The 16234-nt window shown below is 42.3% G+C and overlaps 1 protein-coding gene and 1 non-coding gene across 5 annotated transcripts; both read right to left on the bottom strand.

Annotated features, from left to right (window-relative positions):
- Positions 1 to 1896: 1896 nt before the first annotated feature.
- Positions 1897 to 14704, bottom strand: brpf3a (bromodomain and PHD finger containing, 3a). 4 transcript variants are annotated; one of them, XM_005453470.4, is made up of 13 exons: positions 14451 to 14704; positions 9417 to 10940; positions 9079 to 9235; positions 8121 to 8252; positions 7581 to 7709; positions 7156 to 7468; positions 6696 to 7034; positions 5938 to 6489; positions 5777 to 5834; positions 5574 to 5656; positions 5306 to 5403; positions 4594 to 4748; positions 1897 to 4484 (listed from the first exon to the last, which is right to left on the bottom strand). In XM_005453470.4, the coding sequence occupies exons 2-13, from the start codon at positions 10919 to 10921 to the stop codon at positions 4301 to 4303; spliced, it is 3705 nt and encodes a 1234-aa protein (XP_005453527.1). In that variant the 5' UTR covers positions 10922 to 10940; positions 14451 to 14704; the 3' UTR covers positions 1897 to 4300. The 4 variants fall into 4 exon arrangements, with proteins under 4 accessions (XP_005453527.1, XP_005453529.1, XP_005453526.1 ...); XM_005453472.4 differs by lacking the exon at positions 14451 to 14704 and adding an exon at positions 12962 to 13307 and having other exon boundaries at positions 5306 to 5379; XM_005453469.4 differs by lacking the exon at positions 14451 to 14704 and adding an exon at positions 12962 to 13307.
- trnae-uuc (transfer RNA glutamic acid (anticodon UUC)) lies at positions 14319 to 14390 on the bottom strand. Its single transcript has one exon. It is a non-coding gene; the product is annotated as a tRNA-Glu (tRNA).
- Positions 14705 to 16234: the final 1530 nt, after the last annotated feature.

The following is a 16234-nucleotide window of genomic DNA, read 5'->3' on the forward strand; positions in this document are numbered from 1 at the left end:
AAAACAAGGCTCCATCCTGCAAGGCTGTTTGATACAGCTGGAACCAGCTTGATGTGGAGCATTGATTTTTTTTTTTATGGTTCCTTTTTATTCCACCCTCAGCATTAAGGATTATATCATTTTTTACTGTCTACTTGGTCTTAGAGAGCAACATGCCATTATATTAACATAATTTCAAGGTATGTTTCACAAAGGCAGAATGTTCAGCTAATAAACAGGAATAGTTTTGTGTCATATGTGTGATTTATTTATGTGCTTCAAACTGGAAAAAGCGTAAGTGTCTTCCAGTCCTATGGTTTAAAAGTCTCTGGATGTTTGGTTACATCGTAACCTTGGTTCTCTAAATAAGAGACCTAATGCAGCTTGTTCCATTCAAACTGTCAGTGGAGCATGTCTTGTCAAGCTGGAGTGTTTTATAGAAGTCTCCACATGCCCTGACTGGTGGGGTCATTCTCCATACAGACTAGATATGAAGAAGTACTGATGCAATAGAGACCACCATATTCCCTCCTTTGGTGGTCCACTCACTCCCTTCTGGTTGCAGCTGTTGTTGAATTTTGCGCTATATAAATAAAACTGAATTCAATTTTATTTGTATAGCATCAAATCACAACATTAAGTAAAAGGTGGAAGCCCTTCAGAACAGATTTTTAAGTTCTATTAAAATATATATTTTTTTAATTAAAATAAAAAGTTCAGACACGCCTTGTCATTCAATGTTTTTTCTTTATTTTCATGACTATTTACATTGTAAATTGTCACTGAAGGCATCAAAACTATGAATGAACACATATGGAATTATGTAGTAAACAAAAAAGTGTGAAATAACTCAAAACATGTTTTATAGTTTAGATTTTTCAAACTATCCACCCTTTGATTACTGCTGTGCACACTCTTGGCATTCCCTCGATGAGCTTCATGAGGTTTGTCACCTGAAGTGGTTTTTCAACAGTCTTGAAGGAGTTCCCAGAGATGCTGAGCACTTGTTGGTCCCTTTGCCTTCACTCTGCGATCCATCTCATCCCAAACCATCTCCATTGGTTTTAGGTCAGGTGACTCTGGAGGCCAGGCCATTCAGCGCAGCACTCTTCTTGGGCAAATAGCCCTTAAACAGCCTGGAGGTGTGTTTGGAGTCATTGTCCTGTTAAAAAATAAACGATGGTCCAACTAAACGCAAACCGGATGGGATGGCATGTCGCTGAAGGATGCTGTGGTAGCCATGGTTCAGTGTGCCTTCAATTTGGAATAAATCCCCAACAGTGTCACCAGCAAAGCAGCATCCATCACACCTCCATGCTTCACAGTGGGAATCATGTATGTAGAGACCATCCGTTCACTTTTTCTGCGAAACACAAAGACATGGCAGGCGAAACCAAACATCTCAGATTTGGACTAATCAGACCAAAGCACAGATTTCCACTGGTCTAATGTCCATTTCTTGTGTTTCTGGGCCTAACACAAATCTCTTCTGCTTGTTGCGTTTCCTTAGTGGTGGTTTCTTAGCAGCTATTTGACCATAAAGGCCTGATTCGCTGTCTCCTCTGAACAGTTGATGTAGAGATGCGTCAGCTACTGGAACTCTGTGTGGCATTTATCTGGGCTGTAATCTGAGGTGCTGTTAACTTGATTTCAATTTTTTCTCTGCTACATTAATCCATATATCTTGCTTCATATATTTGATGTCTTCAGTACGTACCTACAATGTAGAAATATATATATATATATGTATATACATATATACACACACACACACACACACACACACACATATATATATATATATTTATTAGCAGTGTGGATGGACGTCTTAGTAGCTGATTTTCTTACATTTAGATTTATCTTCAAACAATACATTTAATTTACTAAAAAGAATAAAAATAAAACACGCTACGCACATTAAACTGTTTCAAACAGCATTTATTGTTGTGTGAGAAAATATTGTCTCGGGCAGATTATAGATCTTGCAATACAATTTAAATGACAAGATCAAAAATCTCCTGTGCCACCAAGGGAAAAAAACAAACAAAACTTGCAGGCAGGCGCGGAAGCTTCTGCCCACAGAGTTAAGGTCTTGTGCCTCCTCGCTTTTAGAGAATATGTTCCGACATGTTGGTGAATACCATCACTGTTACAAAGAGCTACGTAGCATCATACATAAATCTTTTCAATATTTAACTTTTTAAATAACACTCTCAACTGCCACAAATTATAAATTAAAATCTAAACTCGATTTTTGCATTCCTTAAATTACTTCATGTAAGCCGATATAAACATACATTTACATATTTACAAAACTATACACATGCACTTTTACTACACTGAGGTTGTATACATGTATGTATAAGCTGTACACACATACACACTCTCACGCGCGCACACACACATAAGGTTTTGCCACACATATGGCTCCAGGAGTCACCAATCCAATCCTTAAAAGTAACCATTTGTGCTTTTCAAGTTTCCTCAGCCAGATTTGCATTCAAGTGCAAATTCTTGAGTGAGGATCGCAGTAGCCTTTTTTTTTTTGCCCCTCCCTCCCCCACAAACCATTTCACCTCTGTAGTGACTTCACATCTAACTAACCAGGTAGCTGCACCGGGTACGCCGACGTTCTCATATAATCGTACAGTTTCACAATATGGAAAAATTAAGTAAACACTCTAAAGTCTCACCAACGACACGTCATAGCTGGACTGAGAGTTTGGGGCCTCGGAGCAAATGGAATCACTTGTTCCTTTAACGCTCGATTCAATTTGTTTTTCAAAATATAGTAAAATAAAAAACTATTTTTAGTACTTGTTTCCAAAGCGTATGCCTCATTCATGAAAAGTTAAAAAAAAAATCTATTTCAAAAGACTTTAAATTTTGTGCTCAAATATAAAACTCTGTAATAACAGATAAATTCCCTTTTTATTTTTTAAATTCAGCTCAATTGACGTGACTCTGAAGTGACCCTTTGCTGGAAGGATGAGGAAAAAATATAAATATATTTCCGAGAATGACTGGAAGATTACAGGATACAGTGAGAGAGCTCACTGAGACTTCCAACTACCTGCAGCATTTAGGTGTAGCCAGATGCTCAGCAATATCAGTCAGAGAACAAATGATGCATGGTTATCGTCCATACACCAAGAAATTCCCAGAACTGCTGAATAAACATGAGCACATGTTACCAAAAAAAAAGTTATTTGCACCCCTTCTGGCATAGTTTCAATGTGAATGCCTGCAGTAACAGCTTTGATGTAATACCATGAATATTATCCTCCCATGCATTGCTGCTTATCTTGGTCAGAGGAACAAGAGTCTAAGCAGAGATCCCCCCAACCTCCCACTCCCCAGCTGTTCTGGAAGAGACCCTGAGGCATTCTTAATCTCTCTTGTGTGTCCAGGTCCTCCTTCCAGTTGGAAGTGGCCTAAACATTTCACAAAAGAGGCATCCAGGAGGCGTCATGACAGATGCCTGAACCACCTCAACTGGCTCCTTTCAATATGAAGAAGCTACTCCGACCTCCTCTGGAATAAAGGAGCCTCTCTCCTTGGAGGAAGCTCTTTGCCACCACTAATATCCACAATCTCAATCTCACCACCTGCAGGTTGTGGCTGTAGAAGAGGGCGAGAAAAGAAGGTCCACTGATAAATCGACAGCTTCAGCACCACTGCACCAATCTATCGCTCTGAATATTAATGGAACAAAACTCATAGTAACTGAACAAACAGAGGATCTGAAGGAGCAGCTTATGCATCACCTGAAGACAACATGCAAATGATATTATTATTGTTATTATAGAGAACTCTTGAAGACAAACCTGTGTCCATAGCTGTCCAAGTCCAGATATGACGTGAATCTTAAGTGGGACTTTCACACTTCAGTATACACAGTGACGTTTCAATGGCAAATACAATCTAAATATATTTTCAATTAAGAAAATCCCGTTCACGATTAAATAATTACACTTTTCTCACGAAAGTCTCGACTCACTTTGGCCTAAAATAAAAACTTTATATGAACACGTAGCAACAGTGGTTGTGGAAAACAATTTTAAAAAATGTACACAAACAAATGAACAAGTAAATCTACAAAAAAGCACTTTTTCCCCTCCTCATTTCAAAAATCAGTTTAAAAAAAAAACCTGTTTTTATGCAGATAACCTTCAAATACCACACCTATTGGGAAGCGTTTGTTTTACTTTCCCGCATTTTTAAGAGCATTGAAGAAGCTTTGTACACACGACCAGGCAGCTTATTTAAGATGATAAAATCTTTAAAATTAAATTTTATATAAATTGTATTTTTTAAAATTTTATATAAAATTGGAGGGTGTGAAGTTAAGATTTCCTCTCACGTGGTTTAAATGTACCATAGCTCGGTCATAAGCAGTGTGCACAGACTTGCGAACGCTGGGTTTTTTGCCTTCCATTAAACGCAGCTTGTCTACAGTGTCGTCCATTCCCAGCGGCAGTAGTTTGTTACGAGGGAGCCATTGCCTGAAAATGAAGAGGGACATTTTTTTTTTAATTCTAGGTTTTAAATTTAGGTGACAAACACTAACACTAAAATTCAACATGAGTTTATCCCTGACTGTGTGAATCTCACCAAGTTCTTTTGGTGTCAAAGAAGAGCACTAAGAAGAGCTTCTGGTCTTCCTCCGTTTGCCTCCATTCACCAAGTTTGAGCACCTCCAGAGGAGGCACGGGAATGGGTATGCCATTATGGAGAAGTCCTTCCTGGGGCATGTCAGGATCAACAATCTGTAACAGCGGATTATGTCAGGTACAGCACAGTAACAAAGGAACAAAGTCTATCTAGACCAGGGCTGTCAAACATAAGGCCTGGGGGCAAGAGAGTGCCTGACAAAAACTCCAATCCGGTCCATTGGATGGCATTGGAAAATGTGAAGCAAGGAACAAATGTTTGACTTTTCACTGTATTTTCATTAGTTTACAACTTTTCCCCCCACAGGTATTCATACTACACCAAAGTAATTTGGGGTGGCTGTAGTTTAGGAGGTTGCTCCTTGATGCCATGTGGGTGATTGTTAGGCAGAAAGCACTACAGCATAGAAGAAAGTGCTTGTGTAAATGGGAGAGTGGAAAATCACTACATAAGGATTTAATTTAGTAATAAATAAACAATATCTACAACCATTTTTATAATGAGTAATGAAACTTGTTTAGGCTGATGGAAAGAGGAGTCTTTTTGGTCCGGCCCATTTAATATCAAAGTGCATTGTATGCAGCCCGCGATGAAAAATGAGTTTGACATCCCTGATCTAGACCATGGAGTGTAAGATTAAATGCATCCTCACCATTGCTGGATATGACGGATATCCCCTGCATTTGGCCCAGACTAGGTCCAGTGGTGCAAGTTTGGTCTCGCTATCTAAAGACAGAAGTGTAGACTTTCCTGTGAACAGGATATCCCAATACATGCAATTAATTTGTATTCATGACAGATCCTGAGCCCAAACTGAGAATGAAATGAAATGTGTATTTTTTTATGTGTGTAGGCTCATAAATTACTGATCTAAGAAAACAGAGCCATTTCACTGTATTTTGTCTTCTCGTGATACACACCAGATCCGGAGATGTCTCCGTTCTCGCTGCTAGGAACTTTAGCCAAAGCAGGTTTACCCCGACTGCGTTTGGGAGGGGAGACACTGCAGAGAGGAGTGGAAACCAAAACAAGAAGGACCTTTTTAAATTCAAGTCAAATTTATGGGAAAAAAAAATGCATGCTTCAGTTCAGCACTTGTTTTTCCTGTCCTACTCATACTCACCTTAGGTTGGAGTCGTCTTCATCGTGTTCTGCAGAGCTGTGCTTTCCATTTGTCAGGCCTAGCAACACCACAAACCACATGGTGACAAATACAGACTTTCTTCCCCCTGTTTTCTTTAGAAAATCAAATATCTGTAATGCAGTGATCCATCCGGTCCTTACCTCCTTCTGTGGGCGGAGGAGGGAGTTTGTCTGCCTCACTTTCTGAGCTGTGGCCTCTAGACCTCAGGCGGTGTGAGGAGGGAGAAGGAGGTGCTGGGGAGGCGTTTGGGGGAGGTAATGTGGTGATGTTGTTCATACTGGGTGAATTCGGGCTGGTGGCGGTGCTATCCAACCCGTTGCTTTTAGCTTCAGAGGTTTTACCGTTCTGTTGTGGAAGGGACTTGTTCTTCACCATTCGCGCGCCATTTTTTGCTTTCTTAAACAAAACCGACGTGCGACGGCCAACTCCGACCAGAGACAGTGTTGGAGGCGTGCCCAGTGGCGTGACCTCGTGAACAGCGTCTGGTTCCGAAGAAGGCGTTTCTCCGACTTCAGCCTCATCTTCGCCTTGGCTTTTGCTTCCACTCCGGGAGGACCTCTGACGTTTGTAGGAACGTCCGGGTGACCTTCGTCCTCCCGTTACAATGCCCAGGACAGGGGGCTCCAGGGGAGCATCGCCTGGCAGTGGTGATGATACTGGGCAGGTAAGCTCTAGCACAGGTGGAGAGTCATCTGGATAAAAGAGAATTTTTTTTTCATCTTACAAGTAATTCATTATCTAAAATCTTCACTGGATGCAGATTTTCCAGTGTGAGAATTTAACTTTGCTAAATTAAAACTGAAAAAAGCAAGATATTAGACTCTATGAATTATATTAAAAAAAACAATAATAAGTAATAGTAATTATGTATAAACTGCACAATTACTGGCTTAATTACCTGCTCTAGGGTTTGACACTGCTGTCAATAGTCCATTATCCACATTTGTCTTCTCCCTTTTCTTTTCCTTCTTCTTCTCCACCTCGTCTTCCTCCTCCTCCTCTCCCTCTTCTTCCTTTCCCTCATCCTCCTTCTCAATGCCATTCACAGACTGAGCACTTTGCTGCTGGTTCATCTTCTGCCTCAGAGTGTTGATCTCTCGGCGCAGCAGTCTAATGCGCTTGGTGCGGCCGCCGCTGGTACGCATGGATGTGACCACGTCCAGTTTATCCAGTAAGGCCTTTAGTTGCTCCTCTGTGGTTAAGTGCAGTCTGTTCTCTGGGTCCAACAGAGAGTCAACTACAGAGTTTACAACCACAGAAACAAGAAGGAGGAAAGAAAAAAAATAGCCAGATGAACAAATGAAGCCTGAGGGTTACATCCAAGAAAAGATGTGATCTATGTCCCGTGCTCAACTCACCATCATCCCATGTACAGTTGTAGAAGCCATGTTTGTTTGGAGCCTCTGGCAGGTGCATGCCTGTACTGGGGTCCAGGCCGATGCTCTGAGACTGCCTGTGGGCGTGGCGGAGAACGGCACCTCCCACCTCCCGCAGCTGTAAGGCTGCTCTGTGGAACATGGTGTCCTTGGAGTTGTACTTGAGGCAGTTCGAGATCATGAGATCGAAGTCCTCTTCTAGATCAGTGATGGAACAGTAGGCATGTCCCTCCAGTTTGGTGCGCATAGTGGAGAAGTCCATGGGTTGGGTAATAAACTCCAGGTAATCTGGGACCTCAGTGAATCACAAAAAAAGGAATGTCAGCAGAGTCACAGTACAGTCAAAGTAGCCATGCTGCTGAGTGAAGAGTGCATTTAAGAACGGGCTGCTGTCTAACTGCACCAACCTCTGACAGATTGACGGGCTGAGAGAAGATTTTGGCCGTGTCCTTCTCTTGTAGTTGCTCCAGGGTGGATCTCAGAAGCACCAGCGCAGGAGTCAACTTCAGCTCAAGAGCAGCCTGCTGAATTTTCATCTGAGTGTGGTGACATAATCACACAGGGGAGAATACAAGGTCACTCTGCGGGGTGCAAATGAATGACAAATGCTGCGGGGAACAGAAATTCATGCTCCCTTGAACTGTTATGTTAATTTCTCCTCATCAGCTGGTGATTTCTTAAATTAAAACATTCAATGATTGGTTTATAAACTTTCAAAAACAGCAAAATCCTCAGAAAGTTTTTTTCCAACTGTGAAATATGCAGATTTCAAATTCAAACTACTTGGATTTTGCCAGAAAAATTAACTCAAGAATATCCCAAACTATGAGATTAACTGTATTTTTTTTTTTTTTTAATTTACAGTTGTTTCAGCTCTTCTGCAATAATGACTGACAATATTTGTTAATGTAACTCATCTCATGTCTCAGACTTCCTTTTAAACACACCTGTTCTCTCTTTAGCCGCTCCCTTTTGCGGATGAGCTCCACCAAAAGTCTCGCTCTTTCCAGGTCTTGCCTCAACTTTTGCCAGTATCGCAGCTCCTCTCGCGCGGCGCTCAGCTTTTCATCAGGCTCCCTCTGAAAATGATAGAAGAAGCTTTAAAAAACACCACAATTATTCTTTTTGTCTCTCTTTAGTTCTCTATGTCCAGATGAACAGCATCAAGTTTTGGGGATCTACACAATCTACAAAGTTGTTATAAAATTTAAAAAGAAATTGAAACAACGTGACATCAAATAAAGTATATTCACCAACTTAGCAACTGTGAACAAATCTCTTTTATCAGCTGTGTATTGCATAGGACATCTTTGCCATCTCGGATAATAACTAACGACACATTTTCACAACATTTTACAGGCCATCTCGACACATTGCACAGCAGCAGCAGCAGAACTGTGAAGGATTTTGTGGAAGCTTGCCATACTCAAAATCAGCCACTGCAAAGTGTGATGTCTGGGCTTATGTTGGATTTCAGTGTGTGAGGATGGAGAATAAGGTGTGAAGTGATTTTATTCCCGTGACTTGGCTGATTCTGATCTGAACAGACTGGCTCTCTGAAGGCCTCAGACACCAGTTACATCCTCCACTGACAGCAGAATAGAAACGTGCTAGTTTTTTAAAATTTCATCATTTATATAATTTAAACACTCAGCTGCATTCATATTGTTTCTGCTGCTGTCAGTACAGACACCAGCTTTACAGAAGTGAGAGAGCTGACCGAAGTCACATGGGTCAGCGATGGCAAAACCACAGGTGCTTCGTTTGCAGTCAACATGTGTGAATGCTAAAAATGTAGATTGTTTATTTTCGTCTGTGCTCAGTCATTTGCACACCACTGCAGTGCAGTTAGAACTGAACAGTTACAGTTGTGTTATAGGTACATTTGATGACATCTCTCCTCACCTGCTCTGCAGTCCTGTGGGCCTGTAGGTGGGAATGAAGCCGCCGTATTAAAGGCATCCCATTTCGCGACTGTCGTTTCAGTAACCAGTAGTTATGAAGCCGCTGCATGAACTGGTTCTTTCTCTGGACTTCAACTCCTGTGCAGATCTTGTTCAGCCTGTTGAGACACAAAGTGAGAGTTCATAGATTAAAATACTAGTATTAACATTATAACCACTGGATAGTGACATTATGACAAGGTTATTTTAAATATCTGTAAAAATCTCTCAGTGACATAGATTAAAATCAGACAGCAGATAGCAAACTATGCAAATGAGTACAGTATGCAAATGACACACCTGTGCGATGGGATCTGAGGCACCAGCAGCACAGGAATATTGGAGCGACGTGACCCACCAGACCCTTTTGAATTCTTCTTCTTTTGTCCTTTGGTAGCCTTCTTATTTGGTGATGAGGGGGGACTCTGAGTATAAGACCGCTGACCCCGATTACCCCGGCCCCCCACGAGCCTCCCTTCCACTGACTCATCTCCAGACCCGTCTCGCCGAGACCCAACAGGCGAGTGATGCTCACAGAAAGCAGTCTTCTTCACAGAGAAGGTGGTGCCATTAACACTTGTCTCACGGACTGGGTCTATCTTCATGAACAAGCCAGCCTTCTGGGCGCAGGTGACGTGAAAAGCCCTGTAACAGTTGGCTTTGTGGCACTGAATGGAGGCTCCCCTGCCTTTCTGCTTACAAAGGTAGCAGGTGAGCTTCCAGCGAGCGGGAGGGATGTTACTGACCCCCTCCACGGGCTCAAGGAACACCGTGTTGGCAAAGCAAACTTCTGGGATCCATATGGCACAGACAACATGAGCCCAACGCCCATCACTTGTCTGTTTGAAGGCACCTCCTCGGTTGGGACAGAGAACACAGTCTACAGGGCGGGAGGGGGACTGCAGGCAGCAGCGGCACAGCCACTGGCCCTCTGGGACATAGGGGACACCGTAACACTCCTGGTGGACGGCCAGGTTACAGATGTCACAGAACAGGATGACGTTACTGTTCAGACATTCGTCATCCAGGCAGACGCAGCAGAAGGCATCCTCGTCGACAGCATTCTGGGACAGAGCTTGGCTGCGGGACTCCAAGATGGATTCCCTTTCCAGGCGGTCGATGAGGAGCTCAAAAGTGTCCGGAGATACAGATGCATGGCCATCGGACACCCTCTTCTGGTTCACCATCTCCAGCCAGGCGAGGTCCTCCTCGTCCATGTCGTACTCTGCAACGCTGTCCTGCTCCTCCCCGGATTTTTCTATGTAACGGTAGTAGGCTGCCGGGAGAGGAGGCGCCTCTGTGGGGGAAACCGAACTCAGCACGCGGAAGGTCGGCTCAGGCAGAGGTGTTTGGAGAGCCGGTTGCTGGAAGGAAAAAGCTGACCCTGTGTGCTGATTAGAGCTGGAGCGCTGGTTCTGATTTGATGTGTTTTTACCACTCCTCCTGTTTTTGCCATTTGTGGGTTTCCTCCACGTCTTGGTTTTACTCTGCGTCTGCTCACTGTTCTCCTTGTTACTGTTGCACTCGGCAATGTCCTGGGCCATCATCTCGTCCTCTGTGATAACTGGCAGAGTATCTGTGATGTTAATCCGATGGAGCCTTCCATCTAGGTCCACTTCCACTATTTTCTGAGCCTGAGCGTATGTCAAAGTCTCCCTGGATGGAGACAGCTGCAGTCTGTAAGGGGAGGGGGGCCGCAACTGGCCAGATGTACCCCTGCCCCTTCCTCTCCCTCTGCCTCGACCCCTACCCATGCTGCGTGTGCTAACAACTGCCTCGCATTCCCACCTCCTCGTCTTCTGCATGGGACTTTGCACTAGCTCCCTTAGAAATAGAGAAGAAAAATGTTTAATGCAACGACTGAAATTGCTGCGTCAACACTATTTGGTACTTTGTGAAATTATATGCAAAGAATTACTGTAGCTGCTGTATATTCATACTGGAGAGCGTGGAAGATATAAAAGCTTAGGAAAAAAAACAGAGTGCCTATATCAAGATTAGTGAAAAAAAAAACCATATCACCAAATTTCTTCTAGAAGCAACTTTTGCCACTCAGTAGCCACCTTGGTAACTCATTTAGGCAGCTATTTTGAACCCCTAACAAGGCAAAATAACTATCATTTCAAAGGGGCATTAAACGTGAATGCAAACACTTGGCCATTTTTTCTACTACACATTTGCAAAAAATTCAAAACATCACAGCTTCCTTAAAGGAGTCCTCCAGAGCGCAGACACAATCCGAACACAAAGAAAAATGATAAAGCACACAAGCCTACACCTTCGCTGCAAAAGCAAATAGAAACGCCTGCCACGATACAGCTGAAACCATCACGAACCTCAGTCCTGCATGTGCGTCAGACAATAAAACAACTGGATGACTGCCACTTCTGCCATTAACAGATTTCAAATCAGGCTTCTTTGGTCCTGGTTTAGCTCACTGGGTTAAGCAGGCGACCTCTTTGGCATATGGCTAATGTGGAGGCCTGGGTTCAGTTTCTGTTGTCTTCTTTCTATTATCCTACCAAATAAAGGCTAAAAAGCCCCCAACCAAAAATACATATTCTTGTAATGCTGTATCTCTTTCTTAAGTAGTCACTGGGATCAAGTTGTTTGGATTAAGAACGAAAGCATTTCACATTAAAACTGTCTTTTTAATTTTATTTCTACAAGACAAGCAATATGTTACATATAATTTTTGGCTGCAATTTTGGTAATGTGGAAGGTAATTTATGGTGCACCAATTTATGTACAGCATTACCTGTATATGGTTGAAATGACAGTAAAGTGATTTGACTTGATGTTGCACTACATCTATTGTGCACCAACACTGACTCCAATTTGACAGAGGCCCATTTATTTTTCTATTATTTTCATTATTATTGCACTTTTCCAATATTCGAGAATAATTTGCAAAATTTACCGACCAATATAAAGCAACACTCAATAACCTGCTCTGCCAGATAAGGCAGTTTTTCTACGCCTGTAGCTCTTAATGTGGTTTTGTGTATGTAAATTAAGGGATCACACCCCAGCATTCACACATTACATATATTTTTATCACCACATTTCCAGACTAAGAAAAGTAAAGCCCCCAAAACATAAAGCGTTATAAAGAGGTAATTAGAATATATAGACATTATTTATCCATTAACGGGGTTTTGTCATTAATTCTGCCCTAAAAGCTTGCTTTATTCTGTTTATTGGTGGTTTCTTTTTTATTCCTGTGTAAATAATCACAGGGTAAAAGGGGGTCAGCTCGGGTACTCTGCTCTGTAATAACACAGTAAGCACTCATGTTGCACAAACACAACTACAGTAACTTGCACTGCTTGCATCTCGCCTCTCTCACCATTGGTCCAAAGGCGAGTCCGTAACGCGAGCACAAGTCTCGCCCACCAATCAAACGCAAGCACCATGTTTTTTTTCTACCCCCTTGTTGCTGTGCCTAGTTAGGTTGAAGAGCGCTAAATACCAACCCGAGTATCTAACATCTGTCAGCCATTTTAGGCGCACAACAGCAGAGACAACGATTGTATTGCAAGTTGATTAGCAGCCCAATTATACATGCAAAGAGCAGCCACAGAGCAGGTGCACTGTATGCACCGAGCCCGAATGCATAAATTACATTGCATGTATGCATTAGATCACGACAGTGCAAACGTGCAACGTTTTCAGGTATTGCTTTGTAGTCCAGACCCCTGCAAAAAAAAAAAAAAGGACAGTCTCTTTGCCGATGTGATAACGTTTCTCGGTCGGACAGGACACACGGATGCCGTGTGACAGAAAGGCTGAATTTCCTATCAGTGCTGAAAGCGCCTTTTAAAAAACACACCAGAGTTGTTTACCTTGTTCAGTCGTCCTCTGCAGTGCGAGTGCCCGACAGAAAAACTGCACCAAGCTAAATGTCAGCTACTGACAGACTACAATCAAGGCAGACATGCTAGCCGTTAGCTTAGCTAGCCGGTAATTTCAGGAGCGACAGCGTCATCTTCAGCACTCCCGTTCTCCGCCGTGACTGCGCTTAAACACACAAACTCGACCCGGTTTCATTGGTGTTGTTTTAACCTTTCAAACGATAGTGGTCATCAAACTAGGGACAGCAAAATCCCGAAGATATCAAATTAATGTACCTTGGATGAGGCTAAATATTCAGTCAAGATGGCTTGAAAAATACGCCCCTTTAGAAAAAAATCACCTCAGCCAATCAAAGGGCGCTGCTGCACCTCGCATTCAACGCGCACCGACTTTTGATTGGTCAATGTGCTAAAGCGGACTCATCGGACTCGTTCTGGAGCTCATCATCAAAAGAAGCGGTGAGGAAAACAATCGGAAATTTATTGCGCGCCTTCTGGCCTTGTCTCCCATCCCCTCCAGACCAGCGCAGTACCTGTTTCCACACATTTTCAAAGGGGAACATGTATAACATGCGGGTTAGTTTGTGGAGCTCGTAACAGAAACGATCAGTGAAGAAAACACAGTGTTATGCTGTTAAAAGCTGCTACCATCAGGACTGTTACCTATCTATTTATTGTTTTCATTTATAATTACTCTTTTATTCTGACGGTACAGGTGTTTATGCTTCTTTGTGTGCATCAGACCAGCAGTGCTTCCTTCCTTTTAAAGGCCTAAGGCTACCAGAATATTATTCCTTACTGATTTCTTAAACATGACAGTGAGTTCACCAAACTCAAATCACCTCCACAGTCACCAGGTCTCGATCCAACAGAGCACCTTTGGAAGGATGAGGTGGAAGTGATCGGAGAGTCGCATCGTGGCAGTACAGCTGGCAACCATACTGACATGATAACTTCTGCTATTGTCATGTCAATCTGGAACAAACTTTTTGAGGAACATTGACGGGACCTTGTTCAGTCTATATCATGAAGAATTAAAGCACTTGTCTTGATTCACGTTCAATCATCCATGTAAGGATATAACGCTATGTCCAGATGAACAGAATCACCTCTATCGAATTGGAATTAAGTTTGGAATTAAAGCACTTGTGAAGGTGAAGTGGGGTCCAACAACAGTATGCCAAAAACTCCAACAACAACAACAGCAGGAAATTGCCTCAACATGATATTCTATAATAGCAGAAAGGAGCAGAAAGCACGACACAGAGATTCTTAGGTTTACGAGGAGAAATTTTTCTCATTGGTAGAAATCTTTTAACCACGTGAGAATGAACAGTCTGAAAAGGAGTTCCCATACCGGGAGTCGAACCCGGGCCGCCTGGGTGAAAACCAGGAATCCTAACCGCTAGACCATATGGGACTTACATGCGGGCTGTTGATGTGTGGAGATGAAAAAAATGTCAATAATGAGCCAACTTACTAGTATTTTTGATTTTCCAGTCTTTCCCAGTGGGTCCAATGGATTTTCTGACAGTCTGGCAGATGTCACTGCTTCGTTTAGCGATTCTCTTGCTGCTGTGAATTTAAAAGTCCGACTTTCTTTGGGAAATAAAAAATAACAATAATAATACTACTCCATCACTGGCTAAATGAAGGAAGTTTCATTAAATTACTTTGAAGCCACGCCGATACTTTTTTTTAGCGCACAGCGGCAACCCAACGGACCGTCTCCATGACAACGGAGCGAGCTCCACCTACTGCAGATGTGAACTGACGTTTGGCAGCTCTGAATAGATTTGTGTTTGTCACATGTGTAGTTTCAAGACCATATCCACACAAAAGTAAACAAAATAAAAACAAAATAATCCCGTGCACGGGATTATTTTGTTTTTATTTTATTTTTAAATTTTATTTTCCACCAACCTTTTCTGCATATCTCTATTGGCTTCTTTCATTTCTCTAATGTGTACCTCCTGATCTACTCAGACCTGACCTGACCTATAAGGTCATGTTGAAAGGACAGAGGAGGCTTGATCAAGTATGCATGGGTGTGTCCTTCGGGTCACAATAAAGCCTTTAAAGCGCATTTGTGTGCTACTTGTGCTTCTGTTATAGCCACTTCCTGTTTTCTTTTGGTTATCACAGTTGCTAGTGAGATTTTTTTTCTTCATCTCCTTCCTGTCTTTGTTTTTGATCTCTTTTGCCATCCTCATCAGTTTCCCCTGTCATCATCTTCTTAGTTCTTTGTGTGCCCCCAATCTGTTTCCCAGTTTTTATCAATTGCCCATTTTCTTTGCTGGTGTTCCTCATGCCATCTAAATTTTTGCTTGGTTTACTTTGTTGGACCTCTTCACTGCCAGCATCCTGCAGCTAGCCCCTTTTATTTATTTCAGTAAATACCCTTAAACATCAAATCCTCAGACCTCACTCTTACATTGGACACTTTCCCTAAACTTTGTGGCCTTACATCCTCCTTCTGATGCCACATTTGATTTTATTGATACAAATTATTGATGCTGCCATCAGCTGAGTGGACAAAACCTAATTCTATAAGCATGATTACAGCTAAACTTTTGACCTTCTGGTCCTGGATTTGAATCCAGTCTAAGCAGCTTGTATGTTTTCAGTGTGTCTGAGTGGGGTTTTTTTCTTCCCATGTTTTTTGGCTTCCTCCCACAACTTAAAAACACGCATTGGGCTAGTTTTATTGGTGATTCTTATCAGACTATAGGCTTGAATAGCTGTCTATGTATTAGTCTATGTAAAATGGGGAAAAGTTGCCTCGGTATAAGAAGGAAACAAGTCCTAATAGTGGTCTGGAGAAAACCACCACACCCACAGGAAATAAGGTGCAAATAATTTTTTTTCTTTTCATAGCAGACTACTGCACTGGGAGTGCAATTCCAGTCCGCAGTCCATGGCCTAAGAACACCATGGTCTGAGTTATAAGCCTGGTTATAGACAGGAAAAGATGGTCACTCAGCAGTATAAGCAGTCAATCATATATTGATCTTGTATCTTCCTAAAAGAGTTTCCACCCACCTTCCACTTAAAAAAGCTGTGTGTTGGTGGGAGTGAGTTTCTACTGCTTCCATCAGGTTGGCCACCTACTAATTGTGCAGTAGGCTTTTCTTCCTTTGACTCCCATAATACACAGGTTACTAGCATCAGTTCCCAGTCCAGTTTTTTTTTTTTTTTTAACTCCACATATTCCCTGATTAAAAGTGGATCTTCCTTCCACTAAAAACTCAGGACCGGCCAGAC

The sequence above is a fragment of the Oreochromis niloticus genome, linkage group LG5 (assembly GCF_001858045.2).
Source record: "Oreochromis niloticus isolate F11D_XX linkage group LG5, O_niloticus_UMD_NMBU, whole genome shotgun sequence".
Taxonomy (NCBI): Eukaryota; Metazoa; Chordata; class Actinopteri; order Cichliformes; family Cichlidae; genus Oreochromis; species Oreochromis niloticus.

Coding starts and splice junctions, on each gene's coding strand:
- brpf3a (XM_005453470.4), bottom strand. CDS start 10,921: ATGCAGAAGACGAGGAGGTGGGAATGCGAGGCAGTTGTTAGCACACGC. Junction 7,710..8,120: donor AGCGGCTAAAGAGAGAACAG/GTGTGTTTAAAA, acceptor CACCACACTCAG/ATGAAAATTCAGCAGGCTGC. Junction 6,490..6,695: donor AGTGTCAAACCCTAGAGCAG/GTAATTAAGCCA, acceptor TCTTTTATCCAG/ATGACTCTCCACCTGTGCTA.